Consider the following 25,712-nt stretch of genomic DNA (forward strand, 5'->3'; position numbering starts at 1 on the left):
CAACTCTTCACTGATCTCGTTTCTTCCCATATATGTCATCTTCTACCAGTCACTCAGACAAGCATCTCAATTCTTTCCACATAACATGCTAGTATCCCTCTGTACTTCCCAGGCTATATCTACTATAGTTTAGATCTTACATGCCCTCAAGGTATTAAGAAGCCAGTCCCCAGAGTCAGACTGGAAAGTGTTCAGGCCTATACATCTCTGGGTCGTTGAGAACATGCTCTTGGAGTGGAAGGAGGGATGCTGGTTTCTTTCTTCTTTACTAACACAAGGTAAACAAAACAGTTTTGTTCTGACAAAGACTACTGCCACAATATACTGTTGTAATCAGAAGCATGGGCTTATACCTAAGAAACCCTGAATCAAAACAAATTGTTTTTCTTCATGTTAATCATCATGTGTGTTTGTATGGTGGCAGACAACAATACCCCATGAGAAACTCCTTGCATTTATCTGTATCCTTTCCTTCTGCTATCCACTTGGTTTTATTTCTAAAACTCATCCCTGACTTTCCTACTGCTGCGCCTCTTTACTGTGAGTCATCAGTAACTTGTTTCCTTCTTTGCCCTTTATTCTCTCTCAACTTTGGTTGTTCCTGTAGAATCAATCATAGTGGTTTTAATTGTGTTTCCTTTAGTCGGGTGTAGTAGTTAACACCCTTAATCACAGTTAATCAGGAGGCAGAAGCAGACAAATGTCTGTGAGTTCCAGGCCAGCCTGGTCTATATAGCTAGTTTCAGGGCATCTCTGGCTACACAGAATTAGACCCTGCCTCAAAACCCAAAACCAAAACCAACCAAAGGAAAAAAAAAAGGGTTTCCTTTTCAGTCTTGACAGGCTACAGGTGCAGCTCAAAAGTAAAGTGTGTGCTTAGTACTCAATCACCAGAATCCAAGCAAACCCTGCCCCTAAAAAAACCTGCACCCAGGGTTGGAGAGATGGCACAGCAGTTAGGAGTGCATATTTCTCTTGCAGAGAACCGGAGTTTGACTCCAGGACCAGAACTGGGTGGCTTACAGCTGTCTGCAACTCCAGCTGCAGGCAACCCTACACTTCTGGCTACTGAGGTGTATTCAAAAGCATATACCCACACACTGACACACAAACATACTCATAATTAAAAATAAAAACAAGTCTTCAGAAAAAAAATCTATCTGCAAAGCTTGACGAGTTTGTTTCAAAATATGGTTTACAATCATTCTTAAGGATCCAGTTCAGTTTTACTGTAATTCTGACAAAAAGAATAACCTAGGCAACACTCAAGTACACAGTGAACTAAAGGTGCTACCTCGGGACTGCGGAGGAGTGTGTAAAATGTCAGTGATAGAAAAGTGATGAAAAAGTCAATATAAAAATTCACTGAAAGCCTGGCAGTGATGCCACACCCTTAATCCCAGCACTTGGGAGACAGGTGGGTCTCAGTGAGTTTGAGGCTAGCCTGGTCTACAAAGCAATTTCCAGGACAGTCAGAGCTATACAGAGAAAACCTGTCTTAAAAAAACAAACAAACAAACCAAACCAAAGCACGAAAAAATTATTGGTAGGGGTAACCAGAGCTAGCAAAGCTGCCTTAAGTCATGGAGTGCTTGTTCAACTGGTTTCAGCAGAACATTCCACCATTTTGTCTTACATTTGGATAGTCTTAACTTGGTACTGTGCTCAGTACTAAAGGACAACTTTGTAATTGTTAATTACTATGTGAATAAGATCAGATACATTCTGTGAATTTCTTCTATATCAGAGAAATGATGCTGTAGTTTTCAAAGCCTAGGCTCTAACCCCCGCTCTCTCCAGCCTTACCCATTTGCTTTCATTGTTCCTGACACATGAACTACTTCCTGCTTCACAAATATGCCAGACTGGTTCAAGCTTTCATATTTCTGTTCATCTCCTTCCCTCTGTCTCTCTCTCCTGTGGTGTCTCCAAGGAACATATTACTTATCATTCAAAGGTCAGTTTGTGTAAAGTATTCCTTGACCCATCTCCAAGTCGAAGAGATTGTTTCCTCAGTGGGGCCTGTCTGAATTCCATTATAAACCTTTAACACCTTTCTGGATTTATTTGCTTACAGAGATTCTCTTTGTAATAGGGATGTTACTGAACCCTTGATATCAGATAGTGTATCTTGTTAATCTCTATACTCAGTCTACTTAAAACTGTGCACCCGAAGTAGGGCACAGTGGCACACACCTTTATTAATCCCAGCACTTGGGAGGCAGAAGCAGGTGGATTTCTAAATTCAAGCCCAGCCAGGTCTACACAGAGAGTTCCAGGGTAGCCAGAGCTCCACAGAGAAACCCCATCTTGAAAACAAACAAACAAACCAAAGCAACAACAACTATGCACCAGACATATAATGGATATTCAATGAGTTTCTATGTAGAAATAAATGAACTAACCAACTGAAGTGTGTTTTATGAAAAATGCAACGTATGGAGCTAGAAATAGGGCTCAGCAGTTAAGAGCACACATGTGTCAACTCACAACCAGCTGTAACTAGTTCCAAGGCCTCTTCTGGGCCTTGTGGACATAAGGCACACACATACCATATTTGCAAGCAAAGCACATACAGAACAAAAATAAAGTTTTAAAATGTTATTTCCTAGCTCTGATTTGCTATTGTGCAGCAGAGAACTGCAGATAAAGACAACACACTGTATTTTAAAAAACTAGACAAGGGCCACAAAGAGGGCTCAGAAGGTAAGTGTCCACTGCTCTTGCAGAAGACAGGAGTAAAGTTCCCAACGCCTGAGTGCAGCTCACAAGCACTTGTAACTCCAGCACTTGTCCAGTTATGAGCACCTCTGCTAACCTTATATACCCCTCTCTCACACAATTAAAAACAAATCTAAAAAGGAAAAGCTAGAGAGAAAGATTTCCTTGTTTTCATGACAAGACAATGAGAACTGTTTGAGGAGACAGGTTTGCTTACCAGGACTTAAACATTACACAATGTGTCAAAACAGCACATGTACCTTGTAAGTATATAAGATTTCCCTATTTTTATATATCTTTTAAAAAAAAAAAAAAAAAAAAAAAAAAAAAAAAACCCTTCAAAGGTTTCAAGAAGTCTCAGAGAGTTTACAGACAAGACTGTGGATGCTGAACAGCAATAGCACTACTAGTGCACTAACAGCAGGGGTTTTCAATTTGGAAGAGAAAGATCCCGCAGAGGGACCGGGAGGAAGGCCAGCAGGAGAGCTAAAGCAGCAGAATGTCTCTTCTATCTTTTAAATGCTGACAGACAGAAAAAGAAAAAAAAAAAAAAAAAAAAAGAAAAAAAAAAAAAAAAAGGCAGCAACTGAGAGACAAAACCACAACAACCCTCTGTTTATCTAGAAAACAAAAGGTCTTACGGAAGAGTAGGGGCAATGTTGGTGGTAAGGAGTTTGTCTAGTATGAGGAGAGCCTTGGGTTTGATGCCAGCACCACCAAAGAAAAGACAACAAAAGCAAGACTTACACAGAGAGATTCCCCATCTGTAAAAGAATGCACACTCTGACTGAAATCACATTTTGAAGGTTTCTATAGGTCCCAAGATGTCACAGGAGCAGATTCAATAGAGAGACTGTTAAACCCCTTTTAGAATGCAAATGTGGGTCGGAACAGTAAGAACCTCTCACTTAAATCTGCAATTGCTAATCCTAATGACTAACTTCTGGATAAGGCATTCAATATGAGTATCAATATGAATGTCAGTGCATTTGTGAGTCTGTCTGAATGTGGTGTTGGAGACTGAACCCAGACATCAGGTATTGTAGGCAAGTATTCTACAACTGAGCTATACCCCCAACCCCAGTATATTTTAAAGAAAGCAGCTGCAGTAAGAAGGCAAAAAGCTGATGGACATATTTTGCCTTTCTGAAAGGATGCAGAAAACCTGACACTGGAATGGTAGCTTAGCAGTTAACTCCATTTGCTGCAGTTACAGAGGACATGGATAGGTTCAGTTCCCAGTACCCCACAGAGCAGCTAACAACCATCAGTAACTCCAATTCCAGAGGATTTATCACACTCCATGAGCACTACATACATGTACAGGTTAAAAAAAATCCATATATATGATATGAAAATAAACTGCCAGATGTGGTAGTGTGCATCTTTAATCTGAGCACTTGGGAGGCAGAAGTAGATAGACCTTTGTTGAGTTCTAGAACAGCCAGGGTCATGTAAAGAGACCTCATCTCAAAGAAACTATAAATTAAATTTTATATAAAATATATATAAATCCTAAATTACATATTTTTCAAAAACATTTATGTGTTTGTTTGCTTGTTTGTCTCTCTGTATGGGTGTCTGCCTTCATGTTCGTTGTGCACATGTGTGCCTGGTGCCAGAGACCGTAAGAAGAGAACATCAGGTCCCCTGTCCTAGAGTTACAGACAGTTGTGAGCTACAGTGTGGGTGCAATGAGTCAAAGGCAGGTCCTCTGGAAGAGCAGCTGGCGCTGTTAACCGGTGGGGTGAACTATCTCTCCATTGCAACATAAACCTTTAAAAAAGAAATTCAAGAAAGAAGCCCTCCAATACATTTTCCTTCTTTTTCAGAGGAAGACTCTTGATTTACTGCCAATGATAAAAACTTACCTCTGACAGTATCCTGGGCAACTGAGACGATCCGTCTAGGTTACATTCAGTGCAAAAATCCAAAACCCTAAAGAGAGAGAAAAAATCATAATGAGCCATAGAAATAATGTCAGATGGCAGAAGAAGCAGCAGGGCCAGCAGTGAACACTTTCATCTGAATCCACTTTCTCTTGTTTAGAGTCTGTGGGCCAGTGACTCTGCAAACATCTTCCTCAAGGGTTCTTTGAAGTTAAATGAAATGTGACTAAAATTCACATGTAATGCAAGGTGCCAAAGACCCATTCAATAAAGGCCAGGTCATAATAAAAACTGTGCAGCGAAGACTGGGGATGACGCTCTCCAGTGCAGAAATTGCTTAATGTGTGAGGCCCTCCATCCTAGCAATACATGAAAACAGAAAAGTTTCAGAAGTGACAGTAAAATCTACATTCAATCTTTATGACTTTCTTTTTAAACACACTTTTTGATTATTATTATTGTCTGCACGGTGTGTCTGTGTGAACAAGTACACATATACATCCATGTTCGTGTGGAACTAAGAGGACAACTTTCAGAACTCAGCTCTCTCCTTCCATGTTGATGTGGGTTCCAGATTAACTCAGGTTGTCAGCCAAGGGCCCTTATGTGCTGAGCATCTCACTGGCCACAGTATCTCTCCACAACGAAGACTAGCATGACAACCCCAGGAGTTCAACAGTGACATGCAGTACAGGGTAGAAACCAATAGCCCTCTAATTGATTTTAAGGCCTGCTCAACACAAGGAAAAGTCATACCTGGTACTGGAAACTTAGCCAACTACCTATAGGTATGTGTACCTATAATCTCTAACTACATTCTAAGTATATGTCCTTATAGGTAAATGTACCTCTCACCCCTTATTCAAAGAAACTTCTCTTTGAAACTGATGAAAATCATTATGAAGAAACAAAACTAGGGCCAGGCATGGTGGTACATGCCTATAATCCCAGCACTCAGGAGGCAGAGGCAGACAGATCTCTGGCCAGCATTGTCTACAAACTGAGGCCAGGACAACCAGAAATCCTCTCTAGGGGTGGGGGTGGGAGTGGGGGAGGAGCAAGGGAAAAAACCCATCGAAATGCAGAGAGCAAGAAAGCATGTAAAGCCCATTCCCAAATAAAACAGCTACAATAAAATTCTTAAACCTAAGGCTCAGGGTTCATTTGGAAAAGGGGCCAGGAAGATTAACTGCTTCTCCTCAGAAATGTAGTAAGAGTCTATACTCCTTCAGTCTCAGCAACAAGGATGTCTAAAGAAGATTCTAAACAAGAGCTGCACAATTACGACACCAATGGTCATACTAACAGGGAACAGGAAAGCTTGTGGACCTCAACCCTACAAACGCTATGGGCATCTGAGGAATGCTCAGAGTAGAAGAGCTCCATACAATACCCTGAAAGTAGACAGCCCTGAAGCCATATACATAATAGCTTGAGCAGAATGTATCTATGTATTTAGGAACATGAACACACACACACACACACACACACACACACACACACACACACACCAATAATTAAAGACAAGCCATGAATTTGAGAAAGAATAGGGGTGGGGTGTTAAGCATAGAAGAGATTAAGAGGAAAAAGAAAAGGTGGGAAATGATACAATTATATAATTTCAAAAAATAAAATTAAAAAAATACTGTTTCTCTCTGTAGCCAGGGTGGGCAAGAATTCACAATCCTCTTTTTAGTCTTCCAAGTGCTAGGATTACAGGCATACCACAATACACAAACAAATCTTTACTATTTCTTATTTTATCTACTCTATCTACCTCAAAAATTCCAAACTGCCCTTTCAATGTCTCCATCTTGATGTCTCATAATCACTTCAGACTGAGCTTGACCCAAACTCTACCTTTACCCTGACTAGACTGTTCCTCTCCTTCTTCACTGTTTTCACCAAGGCCCAGATTTCTTATCCTAAATTCACATCAAGTAATCTTACCTTCCCTAAGCCCCTCAGTGAGTGCTGGCATTGATGCTTTCAAAATTTGCATCTCAGATCCACCCACAATTCTTCACTTTCACTGCCATCATCACTTCCCCTTCAAAGACTCTGTTCCACTCTCACTCCTCCCTAATTCAGTGCTAAATAATGGTTGGCATGATCTCTTAAATTTAGTTCATTACCAGCAGCTAGTAAATGCAGAGGTGACTTTTATTTTATGATGACAAATCGCTCTCCTGCTCAGGATGTACCTACTTTCTGTACAGAGATGGACAAAGCAAGTGCCAGGCCAGGCTGTCAGAAAACTGTCTCTATCTGGAAGTTGCCCACTTGGTTTCACAACCAACTTTATGCTCACTCTTTTAAGAGGGTATGCCATTCCCATGCATACCATAAGGGATAGTTTTAAGTCCCCAGTATGTCACAATAGTTAAAGTGGTACTTTACTAACCTTTGTGTATGTTGTAGCTTAAATTGAGTCAGTTAGTATTACTACTTTTAGTGCAGTTAAAAAAAAAAAAAAAAAAAAAAAAAAAAACACTCTCCAGATACATTTCTCCTCCATGATGACATAGTCTCTTTGTCCACCACACCTGCTCTGATTTATGCTGAAGACACTCTGCTGATTCCCTTCCACTCCTCTGTCACCGGTGTCCTCTCCATTAACTTTCCTGAATGCTCCTCTGAGATTTATCATGTCACACTGGTAATATACATGGGTCTATCTTCTGCATGCAACATGAGCTCCTTGACAGCAAAGATTAAGGTTCACATATATTTTAATTTGGTGAGATGTCCAACAAACACCCTGAAGCAAACCCCAACTGCAATTTAATACATAATGCTGGCAGTTCCCATAACAAATAGCACTGGGTAAAGTTAAAGGAGCCAGCTGCACCTTCAGGATAGATCTAGTCCTTTCGGAAGATTCTGGGATACGTAGTTACATGTGACCCTTGGCATTTCTGAGATTAGTCAGATTCTTCAATTTGTGTCAGTCTCTGATTACCAAGAGAACAACCCTGTCTAATCTTAGTTCTCTATTCTGATGAGTTTCTGCCCAGGCTAATCTCTCTCAATCCATCATCAGTCCAAACTCTACACCAATGGCATAATGTAGCTCATAATTACATATACTCTTGACAGAAAACTTTAGTGGAGATGGTAACCAAAGAGGTAGGACTTTTTCCTGTTTCTTTGTCATATTAGACACTCACTGACATTTAATAAGGACAAAAAGACACTATGGCAGAGGACAGATGAGCAAGGGAAACTAGGCATTTTTTTCCAGGTGCACACTTTGCCTTATAAGGGACAGGGTGTCTCTGCACTCCTGGGATCAAGTGACCGTGCCACCTCAGCCTCCCCTGGAGCTGAGATTACCTGGGTGCTCTGCCCGGCCTGCCCTCCAGGCATTCTCAAACTGGGTTTCTCAAAAAAGCATCTTTCTTGCTCTGAACCAAGTACTGGCACATGGAAGATAAGCATAAACACTGATTCTTAAGTTATCTACAGCAGTGTTTTTCTTCTAAGAGATGAATACCAGGAAAATGCCTTCAAATGACTACTCTGAAATGCTCAAAAGTAATCTAATCCTACCACCTGGCCATGCATTGCTATGGGAAAGCTACAATCACTGCAGTTTCCTCTACTCTCTTAAGGAACAACCAGAGTAATCCTGGGACATAGAATGAGATTCTCAAGACCTCATACTCATCCATCCCTAGGTCTTGCTAAACTGAAATAGACTACAGTCAAGTATTTAACTAAACTCACACAATATAATTACAGCTAAGTGTTTCCTAGAGAATATGGCAAGCTGAAAGGCATATATATTCAACAAATGACACTTACTTTTCTAGTATCAACTCTGATGTGACAGGGTTTTAATTTTCAAACTTAACTATTCAGTGTGATTCATTTTAATTCTCATTTTAAGAATTCAAGCAGCACATAAAAAGCCCTTGATCACTCAGTCTCTTCCCTCACAACCCTCCTCAGTTCTCACTTCTGTCACCAGCATCATCTAGTACAGTCTTGGAATGCAGACTGTTAATATACAATACTCCAGCATTGTGAGAGCAAACCAAACAAAAAGCAGGCAAATAAAGCCACCAACAGTAAAAGAAAACACCACACGTTTCTGTAACTACATACTTTCTTGGTTTAGTTTTTGAGACAGGGTTTCACATACCCCAGTCCTGGAACTTGCTCTGTAGACAAGGCTGGTCTTGAACTCAGAGATCTGCCTGCCTCTGCTTCCCAAGTGCTAGGATTAAAGGAGTGTGGAACTATCACCTAGATGAAGTCAGGATTTTGTGTATACTAGGCAAGTATTCTACCAAGTGAGATACATCTGAAACTCCTTTATTTTTGTGGGTGTTGGGGGGGGCTTAGACAAGATCTTCCTGTGCAACTTAGGCCTCAAATATAGCTCAAATAGCTTGCTGCATTTTCCCAATGACTAGAATTACAGGCCTGTAAAATAAACAAGTTTAACTGATTCACATATGAACACTGAAAACCATGAGTGACTATGCTGATGGCAACTGGCTATGAAGAGGCCCACAGGTAGTATCTTAAGTGAAGCTGTGCGTGTAACAAGGGAAACCCCAGCAAGGAGACTAGAAAGGTCATGCCAGGCCAGTTCTGGAAAGGAGCAGCTAGCACAAGTAGAAAAAAGGTTACCTGCTGAACTACGTTCCACAAATAATAGTTAAAGTCTAGGAGCACAGATGTGAGCAGGCCTGTTGTTCAGTCACCCAAACACAAACACAGTGTTTACTTTGCCCCAAGGTTGGAAATGTTACCTTCACAGCTTCAGACATGTCCAGCTTAGCTCAATGCTTTAGAAATTCTGTAAAAACATCCAGGTTGACCCATTCCTAAACACATATCCATTTAATGCTAAAATCTGTGAGTCTGTGCTGGTTCCCATCTTTTCTCTGCTAATCATATTTGTTGAGAAAAAAATAGTTTCTTTTAATTTGAGTGAGGGTCTCACTATATAATCTAGGCTGGCCTTGAACTCATGGTCTTCCTGCCTCAACATCCTAATGCAGCTTGTATTTGTAATTCCAATGTCCCTATCTTTCTTTCACAAATGTAACCCCAACTATGTGCTGATGATTCCTAACTCCACTGCTGAGCTTTCTTACCAACCTCTATAACCAGATGCATTACAACCTATGCCAACAGACTCCTCAACCTCCTGTGCCACAGGTGCCTAAAACTCAGTGCAACTACAACTCTAACAGCCTGTCCCAATATGTGTTCTCCCTCTACCTCATCTGAAATGCCAGCATCCCCTCAGATCAGAAATCTGACTACATCAGCGACTTCCTAGCACCAAACCCTATCACTTCTAATCTCTAACACCCCAGTGTTTTTTTTTTTCTTTTTCTTACCTATGTCTACTGCCACTGACTTTGACTTCATCTGTTTTTAGTTTAATTCCTTTTTAAAATTTGGTTTTCTTGGCCTCAATACCCACTACCTCCAACATTAGAATGATATTTATAAAGTACAAACTCTTAATTAAGAAGACATAATTTCCACTCCATGCTATATCTGGTCCAGTACCTGATCAACTCTCCTGCTTCATCTTACAAAGCAACACTGTATTTATTCAGTTTCCCCAGAGCACCCACGGTTTCATGTGCCTTTGTGCAAGCTATTTCCTCTTAGAAGTACCCACAGGCCAAACTTCTCAATTTGAATATAGATGTAGGTTAGGCAATCTTTTTTGTGAAATCTCTGACACCATCTCATCTCACAGGCGATCTCAATGTGTGGGATCTTATACCTTATAAGCTTCCTCAAAGTCTAGTCAGTGTCATGGTTTCAATAATGGCCCCCATAGGCTTCTATATCTGAATGCTTAGTCATCAGGGAGTAGTACTACTTGAGAAAGATTAGGGGGTGTGGCCTTGTAGATGTGTCTCCTAGAGACAGACTTTTAAGTTTCAAAGGTCCCAGCCAGGCCCATGCCTATGAATCAGGATGTAGAGCTTTCAGTTACTTCTCCAACACCACATCTGCCTGTGTGCTACCATGCTCCTCGACATGACGATAATGGGCCAAACCTCTGAATCTGTATGCAGGCCCCAACTAAATGCTTTCTTTTGTGAGAGTTGCCTTGGTGTGGTGTCTCTTCATAGCAACAGGACAGTAACTAAGACAGTCTGCATCAGAGGGATCACTTAATACTTCAATAATATTATTAAATACAGTGTCTGCCCAAGAGACATTCTCAATAAATCCTTGTTGGATCAACACACATTTTTAGGGGAAAATAAACTCTGATTTTACTCATGTAAGAACTCTACTCACGCATCTCTTAAAAAAAAAAAACAAAAAACCTAGTATATCAGGCAGCATACTATCCCCACAGTACTTCCAGTACTAGAGGAAGTCGTGAGATTGCTATAGCAGAAGCCTACAACCTGCTATGCACATCAAACTGTTCTAGACTCATAGAGATCCTCCTGCCTCTGCCTCCCATACCTGGCTATAAAACTCTGACTTTAAAGCCTTAGTTTTAGTCTACTATCTGGGGAAATTATGAAAGGCTGCCTGCCTGATGTAGGAGGCAGTCTCAAGCAAGAATGATGGGAAAAACAGGTATCCATCCCACCTTGGGTACTAGTCTGTTCAATTGTGTTCCAGGCTGCCTCCAGGACAGGCAGTCAATTCTTAAATTGAGAAAACAGGACAGCCTTCTGAAAACCTAAGCACAGTAACAAGTAAGTAACAAGTTAGCTCACCCTCACCGAGCTTTCAGAGCCTGGAGTCAGTAACTGTTGGTCACATAAGGATGTTTCATTTATTTCTCATGCCTGGATCTCTCTCTCCCTCTGCTGTGTGCGTGTGTGTGTGTGTGTGTGTGTGTGTGTGTGTGTGTCAGAGGACAACCTTGGGTATCATCTTCAACATCACTATCTACTCTTAAAACAGGAGCCTTCATTTCCTGGAGCCCATCAATTAACCTAGACTAGCTGGACAGTGAACCTCAGGGATCTTCTGTCTTCTAGTCCCTATTGCGGAATTACAGCACATGTCACCACACCCAGCCCTAGGTTCTAGGGGTTGAACTCAGGTCCTCTTGCAAGCACTTTACTGACTGAACCATCCATCCCTCCAGCTCGGACACTTGGTTTGTTTGGTTTGGTCTGTTTAGGGAAACACAGTCTCATTATATATCCTAGCCTCTCACTTCATACTGTGTTGCCCAGGCTGGTCTGGAACTAAGTGCAGATTACAGGTGTCTTAGTAGAATGCTTTCATAACTCATTTATAATAAGTAAAGAAAGGCTTTATTCCCCTTCCTTATATACTTCTATATAGAGGTGTATATAATAGGTGTATGCCACTGTGCCCAATAATTAGTGCTGACTACTTTTATGCCAACTTAATACAAGCTGGAAACATTTAGGAAGAAGAAATGTCAAATGAGAAAATGCGCAAACTAGACTAGCGCATGGGCAAGCCAGTGATCCATTTATTGACTGATGTGGGAGGGCCCAGCCCATCATAGGATGTGCACCACTAGGCAGTGGTGCTAGGGTATCTAAGAAAGCAGGCTGAGACAGACGTGAGAAGCAGACCACTAAGCACCACTCCTTCATGGCCTCTGCTTCAGTTTCTGCCTCCAGGTTTCTACCTTGAGTCCAGCACTCACCTGGATGAGGGATGACAAGCTGGAAGATGAGATAAAGCCTTTCCTCTCAAGGCCGCTTCTGGTCAGGGTTGTCACAGTGAAAGAAACCCTAACTGAGGCAATGAGCAAGGGGCTATCCCTGGGCCACACTTTGAGAAGGTAATGAGTATAATCTAAGCAAGGGTTGAGCAAGAAGGAAGTGTGTGGCCAGTGGTACAGCCTAACATCTAAGGGCAGCTCAACAGCAACAAAGCTAACTCAGTCCCTGGTAAATCTTACAGTGTAAGAATGTCAGGGCAAGGCAGAGTCACAATGGCAGCCTCTTTGCCTCACTGCCTTGAGCAACATTCCCTGAAGGCTGGGCAGCTTTTCCTCTCTAGTCTCCCTATTCCGCCGCTAGAAGCTGCAAACGGCTTACCAACAACTGCCCTGCTACATCTTCCTGCTGTTTACTAACTGCAAAATCCTCTCCCTACTGCAGAATCTTCAGACATTTCTTGGTCTGACTGCCTTCAAAAGCAAATTTAACATCAGCCACATAGCCAGTTTTTCCTTGCCAACAATCATGTGAGTTTGCTATTCTGTCCCTGTGCATCTTAAGTGCTTGTAAAAACAGTTCCTGGAGCATCATATGTCACTGATCTAGTTGCCATCAACCAAAAACATTGTCTTCAATTCTGTGGTGCAAACTAAAAGTGTTCTGGATACATACAGTCCATCTTTGGCCAAAGGAAAAGTTTAAATTCCAGATAAGCAGAGAAAGGGGGCTCACGGCTGTGACGGGGTAATGGTTAAACCTCCAACTGTCAAGTCCATGTTTGGTAGCTTATTTTGCAATTTCCATCATGATTAGGACTCTGAAATTATTCCACCATAGAATTGTGTCCATCTAATGTAGCTAGTTCTCTACTAACAGAATTTTAAACCCAGAAGTACTGAAGAAACAGAAACCTCTTTTGGTCTCTTAAACAAAAGAGTAATATATAAAAATAGAAACTAGCATTAATCTATAAAATAGGTTTTTCAGGCCTTTAAACACTTTTTAATAGTAAACATATTTTACTATTAAATATGGGGGGGGGGGTGGTTATGCTGCAGAGTGAGCCCAGGGTCTTGCACAAGAACAGATCATTTTTTTAAGTTAAAATGAAACCAAAACGTCAAAAGATATTTCTGATACTGGGAATATAAACTAGATGATTCAGACCAACTGCCCTGCTAAGGATGGCCAGAAAATCTGGACAAAACATAAAATAAAAAGCCCTGAAGTTAGGGAAGCACTAATAAATCACCCAAGAATTACCAAATATAGTAGCCAGTTCCCGGAGTGGGAGATGTCTCAGTCATTAAGAGCACACACAGCACTTGCAAAGAACTGAGTTATGTTCTCAGCACCCACACCAAATGGTCACAGCAGTCAGTAACTCCAGCTCCAGGGGATCCAACACTCTCTCCTGGAATCCAAGGGCATCTGCACTCAAAGCACACACTCACACACAGACACACAGATACATGTAACTTAAAAGTAGAAATAAAATCTTTTTAAAAACCAATTCCAGAGAAGCTACATACTTTAATATGAAATATAATGAATAATGTCTTTACAAGTATTATAGAATAATGACTTTTAAATGTATAAATAGAAAGGAATTTTTCAAAACAGGACATAAAAGGTGCCTACCAATTATTAAAAACAGATATGGGCTGGAACTAAAGTAGTGGAGGGGTATAGCTTATCTAGCATGCATGAACCTCTGGGCTACGTTCCTAGCAAAAAGGGAAATTTAAAAGGCAAAATAAAATAAAGCTTATCATGATCTTTGTATTACACTGGGTGACTTTTGTCCTTTGATACTCTCAACTGTGACTATCCCAAACGTCCTCAACAGATGAGCAGTAATCCAGTGTGAAATGTTCACACCGTGGAGCACCACACATCCTGTACATAAAATGCAGGCCATACTACATGAGTGAACTTTAAAGCACAGTGACTAGAGAAAAGCAGCGCACGGCTAAGGCTCCACCTGCTCCAATCCAATCAGAAGTATTTGTTTAGAGGCATGTAGGGGATTGAAGTAGAAAGGAAAATAAAACAGAAAAAAATAGCTACCATGTAGGGAGGACGGCAACCACTACAACTGACAAAGGTTCCAAAGGGGCTGCTGGGTCACTACAGTGTAAAAAATAAAGATTATTTAAAAGTAATTCACTAAATTTTTTAAAGATGTATTTATTTTATGTATGTGACTACACACCAGAAGAGGGCATTGGAACCCATTACAGATGGTTGTGAGTCACCATGTGGTTGCTGGGAATTGAACTCAGGACCTCGGAAGAGCAGTCAGTGCTCTTAACTGCTGAGCCATCTCTCTCTCCAGCCCAATTCACAAGATTTTATGTTTGCATCTTATATACTTTGGTGGGAAGGTGCTGGGAATTAGCATGGTGCCTTCTGCATGCCGTGGAAGCCTCTACCACTAAGCCACCCCATGCTCTTTTGCACATTTCTGATTGTGTGATACTCTTTACAATAAAAATACATGAGTGAATGAATGAATGAATGGATGGATGGATGAATGAATGAATGGATGAATGAATGAATGAAAAACAAAATCTAATTGTTGAAGTCTGGGGCAGAGGGATGACAATTTAAGGACTGCCTGGGTAACTTTAGTGAGACTCTGCCTCAACAAAGAAACAAACAAATGAAGGGTAAGCCGTGTGTGTGCGTGAGAAAACTACAAACTAAACCACAGAGCCCGGATTCTCCAGCTGGCTGAGCTCTTCCTTCAGGTGCCCAGACCTTTGCCGCTCACCTTTTTCAAGGCTGGTCTGCACACTCACTCCCAACCATGTGCTTTCTTCACTTCCAGTCATGATAGAAAACCATGTAGGCCTAGCAATCATGTCTCTGCCCGTCTTTTGTACTGGAAATCTTTGTACCAGGGACTGATTCAAACTGCTCTGTCCAAATTCCAGATGTGCCATTTTCTAGCTGTGTGACTGTGGTAAATGGTGTGGTGGCATATGGGTATTGTAGAACCCTATCCTCTGAGCATAAGGACCACTGCCATCTTAACCAGAACAGTTGTGGTTACCTGCAAAAGATTCCAGCCACCAGTTCCTCTGCCCTCATCCCAACTGTATGGAATTCTGTACTTTGTACTTAGTCTTGGGAGGTGCTAGCATGTAACGGGTTGAAGGTTAACCGAGGAAAGGCTCTACCTATACAACTATGGGGAAGTTGCTATCCAAGCTGGAGTGAGACTTTTTGGTGATTGGGCTGTCCTAGAAAGCCATCTTTGTTCTTAAAAGCAAGCCAATAAACTAGCTTATTCACTAAGCTAGACTTAGATAGAATCTTTATTTTATCTTTGTTTGTTGAGACAGTCTCACTGTGTGGTTCACAACTGTCAAACTTCAGTTTGTCTAACAAACCACTGTAGAAAGTAATGCAGGGAAGAGACCTATAATATATAAAAATAAATAAAACTTCAAAAAAAAACTGGGCGTTTTCAAGGCAGCATTTCTTTGTGTAGCCCTGGCTGTCCTAAAACTAGCTCTATAGACCAGGCTGGCCTTGAACTACCACCTACCTACTTCTGCCTCTCAAATACTGGGTTAAAAAAGGCATGGTCCAACTGACTGTTAAAACATTTTTAAAGAAGAATATAATCTAAAATTCCTATCTAATGTGGTTTAGGATAAGATACTCAATTTTATGTTAAAAATTTATAAAAATTTGTAATTTTTACTTTTATACAGTTTTCATTTGTCTAATTAGTGTTTTATATAATGTGAAGCGAATCCTTATACACATTGAAGTTCACAGTAACATTATTCATGACAGCTAAGGAATATAAGCAGTCTAAAAGTCCACTGACTTGTGAAAGGATAAGTAATGAGTAGAAAGCAAGCTACTATTAACAGACTTTCACTGTTTCCTCAAATGAAACAGTGCTGAGTAAAAGAAGTAAGGTTGGGCTGGAGAGGTGGCTCTGCAGTTAGAGCACTGGCTGCTCTGCCAGAGGTTCTGAGTTCAATTCCCAGCAACCACACAGTGACTCACAACCATCTGTCATGGAATATGATGCCCTCTTCTGGTGCATCTGAAGATGGTGACAGTGTACTCACATATATAAAAATAAATCTTTTTTTTTAAAAAAGAAGTAGGCTTGAAAGATTATATATTATATAATCAGAACATGAACTAGAAGTTTCTTGGTGAGGGGAGAAAAACAAATTGACAATGATATGACAAAAGAGATCATTTTGGGGGACTAGAAATGTTCTAAAGTTGAACTGTGATCATTACACAGCTGTGTAAGTTTAGTAAAAACAAAGCCTTTGTTCTTGTTTTCTTCTGCTTATGGCAGTCTTGCTATGTAGTTGCGGCTGCCTTGGTACTTGCTACCTTGGTACACAACCCAGGCTGCCTTCAATTCATGGCAGTTCTGTCTTGGCCTCCCACATGCTAGAAGCATAGGTTTGTACCATGATTCCAAACTCTTCAAAAGATTTTTGGGGGGTGTGGGGTGTTTACGTGGGAGAGTGTGCAGGCCAGAGATCAACTTTGAGTGTCATTCCTTAGGAGAGTCCACCTTGTCTTTTTGGAGACAGGGTCTCTCACTGGGAGGTGGGGCTCACTGATTGAGCTAGGCTTGCCAGCTTGTGAGCCCGTTGTATTCTTCTGAACTCTTGGATTACTGTGGGTGGGTTACACTTGCTACTTACTGGGGTCCCAAGGATTGTACTCACTCAGTTCCTTCTGCTCTGGTGGGAAGCTCTTTACCAACTGAGCTTTCCAAACTTTTGTTTTGTTTTGTTTTATTGTTTTTTGAGACAGGGTTTCTCTGTATAGTCCTTACTGTCCTATACTCGCTTTGTAGACCAGTCTGGCCTCAAACTTACAGAAATCTGTCTGCCTGTCTCCAAAGTGATGGGATTAAAGGCACATGGCACCACACCTGGCCTCTAAATTTTTTAATTTTACACCTAAATGGGTGAAAATTATAGTATGTATATCACATCATAATGAAGTCAAAACCTTTCACATTTCACAACTTTTTTTCTGAGTAGGTATGGCCACAGGTCACAGCTTTGGCCAGTGAGATGCATATCTGACAAGGAGCACTGAGAAGGTGAGGCAGTACTGAGATGAAGAAGAAAAATGGCCTTCCCACCATCAGGAGATGCATTCTTAAGGATGAATTAAAAAACAGGCAGCAGCGACATGCGGTGGAGCTCCTGTGTCTTCCTTTACTACTTACTTCTCAGTTTTTTGATATGCAAGAAAAAAGCAATTGGCTAAAGTTATATTTTCATTATAAATTGTCTAATGTATTCCTCCTTGATAAAAACACACAAAAGTGAGAAAAAGAGTCTGAGGCTGCTGTAATAAGCCAAAGAGCAGTTACTTTTCACTAATGACAAGTAGTCATCGGCTTTTGTGATGGTGTAAGTGGTAATGAATTCTGGAGTATATGATGTCATTAATTGACAACACTCTAGTTAGCATCTCAGAAATGGTTTAAGATGTTCTAACCAAATCAAAATGTTTGAAAATAGTGTTTATGCTCATAGACTAGCACATATTTCAGTGTCATCAGCAATAAGACTAAAACAGATCAACACCCATGCTCACATAAAGTTAGCAAAAATTTCTTAACTACATGGAAGTGGTAATCAAAATTGAATGAAAATGAAACGAAAAACATTCCAGAAGGCACCTGCAGAAGGAAGCTATTCTGACTGCATATTAAACTTCCAGCTTGTCAACTATATTCCATGTTCACCATCTGGCTTTGCATGAGCTGCTTTCTAATGTGATAGGGTTTCCCCCCCCTCTTAAAAAAATGTTGTATGTGTGGGTACAACTGGGTAGATGCTGGGGATCAACTTTGGGTTGATCTTTCCTCTACTCTCTCCATATTTTTGAGACATCTCTCACTGATCCTGAAGCTCACTGACTTAACCAGACTGACCTGACAGTGAACCTTTCCAGAACCCACTCGTCTCTCCCATGAACCCAAGCACTGAAGTTACAGATGCGCATGGCCACACCTGGCTTGTGTGTGGGTACTAGAGATCTGAACTTGGGTCCTGAAGCTTGTGCAACAAGTACTTTATCTCCAGCTCCTACTAACATGATGCTGTAAAGATTTTTTATTTAACAGTAACTGGGAAATTTTAACTCAAAGGAGAAGATGTATTTAAACTCAGTGTAAAAGAATAAAAGTGGAGTCACTGTTGAGCCCTCCTTTGACCCCCAGTCTGTTCTTTGGCCTATTCACTTACTCAGGTGCCCCCTGAAAACAACTCTGTAATTGCCATGATGCCTCATTTTCCTCCTCCGTCACTTAACTTTTTCTTAAATGTCACAGTTAATCAAATATCCATTCCCAGGAAGGAACTCTCCACTCTCCTCCAAGGTTCCCCCTCCCAAATACCAAAATTCTGGACTTAGTGAGTTAAGTTTACCTTTTTCTTCCTTTCTCAATGCTAAGATTGAACCCAGGGCCTCAAGCAGGCTAGCAAGTACTCCATTATGCTACACCCCAACCCCACAATCCCAGTCTCAGGACAGTTTTCTCCGTGCCAAGGGCAGTGATAACCACTCAATTCAGCATGTTTACTATATAATCATCTACCACATGATTCAGTGTTTACTAAATAATCAAGGTTACTAAAAGGATGCTCAATCTTAATTTATAGTCTTACCAAATTTTTCTAGCAAGATAGCTTTCCAATTCTTCATTCTCCCAAAAGGCTACTTCTTATCCATTCCCCTCCCTGTACCACACCTCCCTGTACCTCCCTTGGCCTTTCAGCTAATATTCTTGATCCTTCACCAAGAACTAAAAAATATAACATATCACAACTAGTTTCCTGCCTTTTACTCCTGACCAGTTCTATAAACCTGCCCGAATATGTATCTGTTGTTAAAAGATGTTAGGAAAAGAATGAAGAGAGTGGGGGGTGGGGGGGAAATGGCCCATGGCGGTGAGGCGAGGCCTGGGAACAGAGATGCCTCTGGGAAGCCTGTATTGGGGAATCCCTTCCCCTTAAGGGACCAGCCACACGATGGTATAGTACAAAATAGAGTTTATTCAGGTCATGGGGGAGTTAAGAGGGCCGTAAAGGCAGAGAGGGAGAAAGAGTGGAGGAGGGGAAGAAGAGAGGAATAGAAGAGTAGAGGAGCAGAGGCCGGCCATGAGCATGTGGAAAGAGAGGGGAAAGAGAAGGGGAAGAGCAGGGACAAGGGAAAGAACAAGAGAGAGAGGAGGAAAAGAGCACAAGAGAGAGCAAGAGAGAGAGGAGGGGGCAAGCAGCCCCTTTTATAGTGTCAGGTCACTGGGGTGGACCATACCTGGCTATTGCCAGGTAACTAAGGGGTGGGGTATACCTGGATGTTGCTAGGTAACCAAGGGGTGGAATTTACAGAAAATCTCAACAGTATTTTTTCCATATCACAACAAAAGAGACCCTCTTCCTTCTGAAGAACACTGATAATCCTGCCTTCTCCTCAGAAATTTCAATTCTGCAGTCAACCATCACTCCCTCTGTCTTAGAACATTCTCCTTCACAACTCTGAAGCTCAGGAACATCTACCCTCGACAGATAAACTATCACATACCTACAATCCAAACAGTAAGGAGACAGAAGCAGGACTGAGAGCTTGAGGTCAAACTGGGCTACAAAGTTAGATCCTGTCCAAAAAGAAAGAAGAAAAAAAAAAAAAGAGGAAGGGAGTAGGCATAGAGGGAAAAGAAAGGAAGGAGAGAGGTGTCTGTAAAAAGAGGAGGGAATATGAGTAAGAAGGCCTACTTAGGGAAAATCCTTTGGCCCTCTATCACCCTACATCACCTTCAGCTAGCACTGTTTCTCTGCTCCCTTCACAGCCAAACTGTCAAGTGTGAGAAGTCTGCTGCTATCTGCACTTTCTCACCACCCATGCACACTCTGTTCAATGAATTCTAGTAAGAATTCTGCCTCCATCTCTAACAACACCCAGGCAGTCAATCCAATGAATAGTTCATGCCCTCATCTAGTAGCAATACATTCTGTGAATTGTTCCTTTTTCTTTAAATGATCACTCTTTATTTCATTCAATCAAAAAGTAGTAACAGCAGCTCTGGCCAGGCGCTGTTCCAGGCACTGGTAGGGAATACAGGGCTTCTATGATCCTACATTCTCCTGATTTTTTCCTCATGTTTTTTATTTTTCTTCTCTCTTTCACTCTCCTCTGACCTCATTCCTGAACTTTAACAATAATTCAGAACTCAGTACCAAGCCCCTTTTTACTTCCTTCCTCATTAAATGGCACCATCTACTCCTGTGGTTTTGTGCTTTTTCTACATGAAAACTTTCACCTTTGTATTCATCGCTGGGAACTTAGGACCTCAAGTCCTCTTATGTTCCCTTACTTGTTGGACATTTTCACCAGGTGCCTCGGAGCATCTCAGACTACCCCAAACAAACTATTCGTTCACTAATCTCAGTAAATGATACGATATACAGCTTTTTAAGCCAGAAATCTTGATGCTTTGTGGGTCTGAGGCAAGGTCTTCTATTATATAGACTAGTCTCAAGTCTACTGTGTAATCAAGGATGATCTTGACATCCTTGGCATCTTGCCTTCACCAGTAAGTACTGGGATTACGGGCACACACTCTACCACCACAGAGGACCCTCAGGCAAGATACTTGGTTCCTTTCACATCTCCTCTTACTTTCAGTCTATCAGTCTCACTGAGTCTATTCCCCAAATATATCTCAGTGTGTTTACTCTCTCACTATTATTGTTTCTTCCCTAAACTGCTCTTCACTAAACCTTTGTATCCCTCCAGTCCTTTGGACACATACCTTTAAAAAATATAGACTGGCCTACTCTCTACTTAAAATTCTCCTGCAGCACTGGACATAGTTCTAGAACTGGATATAAAACTAGGGTATAGTTTTGGAGTACAACAAGCTCTTAACATTCCCCAAGGACCTGGGTTCCATTCCCAAGACCAAAGGAAAGAAGAAGAATCTTCCAGCACCCTGAAAATGAGCTCCCCTCCCCCCACTGGTCCTTTCCCTTGGCCTTCCAGGATGGCACACGTGCCCCTTACCTGCCCTTCAGCACCACTCACCTCTCCACCTTCTTCACTCCCTAGGCACCCACTCCGGGACCTTGGCTCAGCCAAGGCTCCCTCCATGGCTTGGTACTTGCTACTCCTTCTGTCAGAAACCCCCTCCCTCTGGCTGCTTCATCTCAATTTCCAGTCTCTGCTTAAAGGTAAACTCCCAGAGTTTTCCTGACCACTCTGATGTGGCTCCCTGATAGCTCCAAACACGGGCTGTGTTTACTTTCTTCACAATGTAGAATATTTTCTACATATTTACTTAAAACATATTTTGAAAATTTATAAATATGCAGAGAAGTAGAGCCAGGAGTGTTCTTATTTTCTTTTTAAAATTACTTTCTCAACTCTACTGCAAGTTCCAGTGCGTAGAGAATATCTGTTTCTCTTCACAGAGCGAGGGCCTTGCACAGTGCCTGGTTCATGATAAACAGTAAAATTTTGTTTTGATACCAAGAAAATGTAAAGATGATGCTGAAGAGAAGGATGGTACCACTGAGAAGGTAAAACAGGAAGGGGAGAGTTTTGAGGACAACTGGTAATTTATTCATCAGTCTGCTCCCTGCCAGACTCTAGGCGAAGGATTAAGTTTCAGAGATAATAAAAGCAAGTCTTATACAAAGTCTAGTGGCTGCAGATATAATGGGGAGTTCTTATTGAGGGCCCCTGTGTGCTGAAAGAGGGAGAAGCATTTCAGTGGTTAGAGGTCCTGTTCTCACAGTAAACTTACAAAGCAGGACTCACAATTATCATCTCAATTTTGTACCTATGGAAACTGAGGCTCGGCATTGTTAAATAATGGTCAGAGGTCACAAAGTGTAGTGAAATAAAGCCAGGTTGAGCACTTAGGAAATGCAATTTGAATGCCAAGCTATAAGGCATTCAAGCCTCCAGGTACATTCACTGTATTGCAGACCACTATGAAAAATGTGGGTGTACTAACATGGGTGATCACACACAAATGAACGCAGCAGAGAAGTCTGATGAGGAGACAAGGCAGGAAGGCTCCTCCACTGGGCACTCAAGCTAAGCCTTAGACGTTTATGCAGGGACACGGTATGTGCAAAACAGCATGCAGGCACTTAGGGAGGATCAGATACCTAGACACTTAGAAATATCCCAGTCTAATTTACTTTCGTTTATTATTTTATGGACACACCCATATACCACATCTGTGCCTGATACCTGTGCAGGCCAAAAGAAAGCATCAGATACCCTGAAACTACAGTTTAGACCGTCGTGAGCCACTGTGTGGATACACAGGAATCTAGTCTGGGTTGTGGAAAAAGAAAATCCACTGAGCCATCTCTCCTGTCTTTCAACCTAAGTTTTAAAAAGTGAGCATGGTTGCACACTCTTGTAATTGATGTGAGTTCCAGGCCAACCTGAACTACGTCATAGGACAATGCTTCAACCACAAGCCCCCCAAACTGAGTGATAAAGAACCCTGTGGCAGGAGCTTTAAACACAGCAAGACAAGAGATAAAGACAGCACAAGGAAATTATGTGTGAGACCCTCAGAGGCACAAAGACAAAGAGTGTGTGTGTGTGTGTGTGTGTGTGTGTGTGTGTGTGTACATATACATCTGCTGCTGTCTCTAAAAGCATCTTTTCCTTTTCATTCAGCTCTTACAGATATGGATAAGTTATAGGAAATGGCAAGAAATAAGGCTAACATCTGGGTACAGATGCAACTTTCAATGTCACTTTATACTATTTTAAGAAATTTAGATTTAGCTTCCTGTCTCTTTGGCCTTGTCGGTAGAAGCAAGATGAGGAAAGGAACGTCATCCTTTGGAAAGTGTTGCAATAAGACACACATGCTGTGCTGCTGCTGTGGCTTTAAGGCCTGCCACCTTCAGAAGTCGACCTGTGGCAAATGTGGCTTCCCTGCCAAGCGCAAGAGAAAGTATAACTTGAGTGCCAAGGCTAAGAGACGAAACACTACTGGGACTGGTTGCATGAGGCACCTAAAGATTGTCTATCACAGATTCAGACATGGATTCCGTGAAGGAACAACACCTAAACCCAAGAGGGCAGCTGTTGCAGCCTCCAGTTCATCTTGAAGATTTCAATCAGTCGTAAAATAAATATTCTGGTTTCAAAAAAAAAAGAAAGAAAGAAAAGAAATTTAGATTTAATGTTGAAAATGTTTACATTGGGAAAGTACATAATATGTCTACATACTGCTTAACAAATACATTTCAAAGCTACAACATTAAAACAGTATGAATTCTTACTCAGGAATATGTAGTCAAATAGAACTCAAAAATATTTCCAAGAATATTTCTAAATATTGAAAATGTGTGTATAGTAAGCATGGCTTTAGCTAGAAGTGGTGGACTATGCCTGTAATCCCAGAATTCAAGGGGCAGAGGCAGGACAATCAGGACAAATCCCAGGCCAAACTGGGACTTACCTTCAATCTACAGGATCTATGTAGCAGCAGGAGAGAATGGACTCCCTCAAGTTGTCCTCTGAACTCCCTAGGTAACTGTGACACATGCAAGCCCATTCCTCCTCTCTCTCATACACAAAATAAATAAAAATAATAAAAAGTTGGGGGTCCAGCAATTAAGACACTTGTTGCTCATGCAGTAGACCTGGGTTTGGTTCCCAGCACTGCCACGGTGGCTAACAATCACCTATAACTCCAGCTGCAGATTTTACATACTTTTCTGACCTCTGCAGGCACTAGGTACACACATGGTACACAAACATACAGGCAGGCAAAACAGGCAAAACAAAAAATAAATAAATCTTTAAAAAGTTTTTTTCTAAACTGTCCCATGAAAGATCTGAACAAAAGAAGAAATAATCAGTTACAAAATACCCAAATTGCTACAAAACATGTGGTCAATAATGAATGGGGTAAAGCCAGGCATAGTGACAAGCAGGCCCATGTTCCAGGGCAGCCAGGACTACACAGAGAAACCCTATCTTGAAGGAAAAAAAGTATGTTTTTTTTTTTTTTTTTTAACTATACTTCTACACTACTTGAAATTTTACCCCAGCATGGATTTTCTAATAAATATGTTTATTTGCAGGCTGTTGTTAATCCAGGGCTTCTCACGTTAGGCAAGCACTGTACCAAAAAGCTACCCCCCCCCAGAGCCCACAAAGATTTATTTTTAAGCTCCACAGACTAATATAAGAAAGTAAGTCCACAGAAAGTCGGCCAATCCTGCTTGAGAAAGGAGACCTAGTAGGCGATGTGTGGGTATTTAAGATCTTTGTTTCCAACTATTTATTATCATGGAGCACCTCTGAGAGGAGGATGCAGCAGAGTGCAGCAGCATCCCTGCTTGAGCCTGCCATGATAGGAAGGCGCTGGGAAGGTGTCACTGGTACCTGCCTAGGGTACCAAGCTTTGTGAAGAGGTGTCCTAATGCTATGAAGTGGACTGAGAACAGATTTAATCTCATTCTCTTGAAGAAAAAAGATAAACGCAAGCTTTATTTTTTGAAGGTGACAAATAGAATTAAACATGAGAGCTAAGAAGGTAAATGCAGTCCACATAATCTCCCTTATTCATAATCCCCAAATGTATAAACTTGTTGAAACTGAATGCTTTCTGTAAATTCACTTGTTGGCAAAACTCAATGTGAATTTGATTAGCTTCACAATCTGACCTAAAATGACATCAGACTATTTATAGTCTACCCAGTTTATTAAGAAAAGCTATACTGTGACTGCCAAAATATTAATGTATTTGAGTGGGAAGATGTAGCTTGACCCTTGGGACACATAGTATATAGTAAAGGATTTTGATATCCTCTCCTGGGGAAAAGACCCAGAGTTTTCCATGTGATAGGTATGTGCTCTACCACCAGGCTACAGCATCACCCATCATAAATGGAGGGTTATTAATGTTCCAAAGGTAAAAAAGGCAAGTTCTGAATGAATTCCAAATATATGGGGATTTTAGCTTCCAGTAAGGGATTACTGACCTAAACAGAGTTTTATTGAAATGGGCTAAAGAGATGAGTGGTTAGAAGCATGTATTACTCTTGCAGAGGATGAAGTTCAGTTCTTAGCACAAATGTCCGGTGGCTCACAAATACCTGTAATTGTAGTTCCAAGGTGTCCACTATCCTCTGGTTTATATGGCCACTGTAGGCACTCAGTACACATAAACTCATGAAGGCACACACACATACACATAACATTTTTTAAATCTTAAAACCTTTCTGCCTATAACTGGTTAATTTTTTAAAACTATCTCTCACTCCTATTCTTCCCTACACTAATATGCCAGAAAGGATGAAGCCACATGTGAGTGTCACTTCACCACTGTGTGAGGACAGTGAACAGATCTAAAATGGAAAAGAACCCCAACTACTTATGCTTAAAAAGCAGTCAT

General features: G+C 41.2%; 2 protein-coding genes across 4 annotated transcripts in view; one reads left to right on the forward strand and one right to left on the reverse strand.

Moving 5' to 3' along the window:
• Positions 1–25,712, reverse strand: part of TNRC6B (trinucleotide repeat containing adaptor 6B) — a 205,105-nt gene that overhangs the window by 162,908 nt on the left and 16,485 nt on the right. For all 3 annotated transcript variants that reach the window (XM_080939805.1, XM_080939806.1, XM_080939804.1), the window contains exon 2: positions 4,593–4,659. The gene's annotated coding sequence lies outside the window, so the exon portion shown is untranslated. The remainder of the gene's footprint in view (positions 1–4,592; positions 4,660–25,712) is intronic.
• LOC308438196 (large ribosomal subunit protein eL37-like) lies at positions 23,122–23,415 on the forward strand (the record flags this gene model as incomplete). The annotated part of the gene is made up of 1 exon (XM_080939491.1): positions 23,122–23,415. One exon carries the CDS (start codon positions 23,122–23,124, stop codon positions 23,413–23,415), a length of 294 nt encoding a protein of 97 aa, XP_080795617.1.

Source organism: Micromys minutus, assembly GCF_963924665.1.
Source record: "Micromys minutus genome assembly, chromosome: 27".
Lineage (NCBI taxonomy): Eukaryota > Metazoa > Chordata > Mammalia > Rodentia > Muridae > Micromys > Micromys minutus.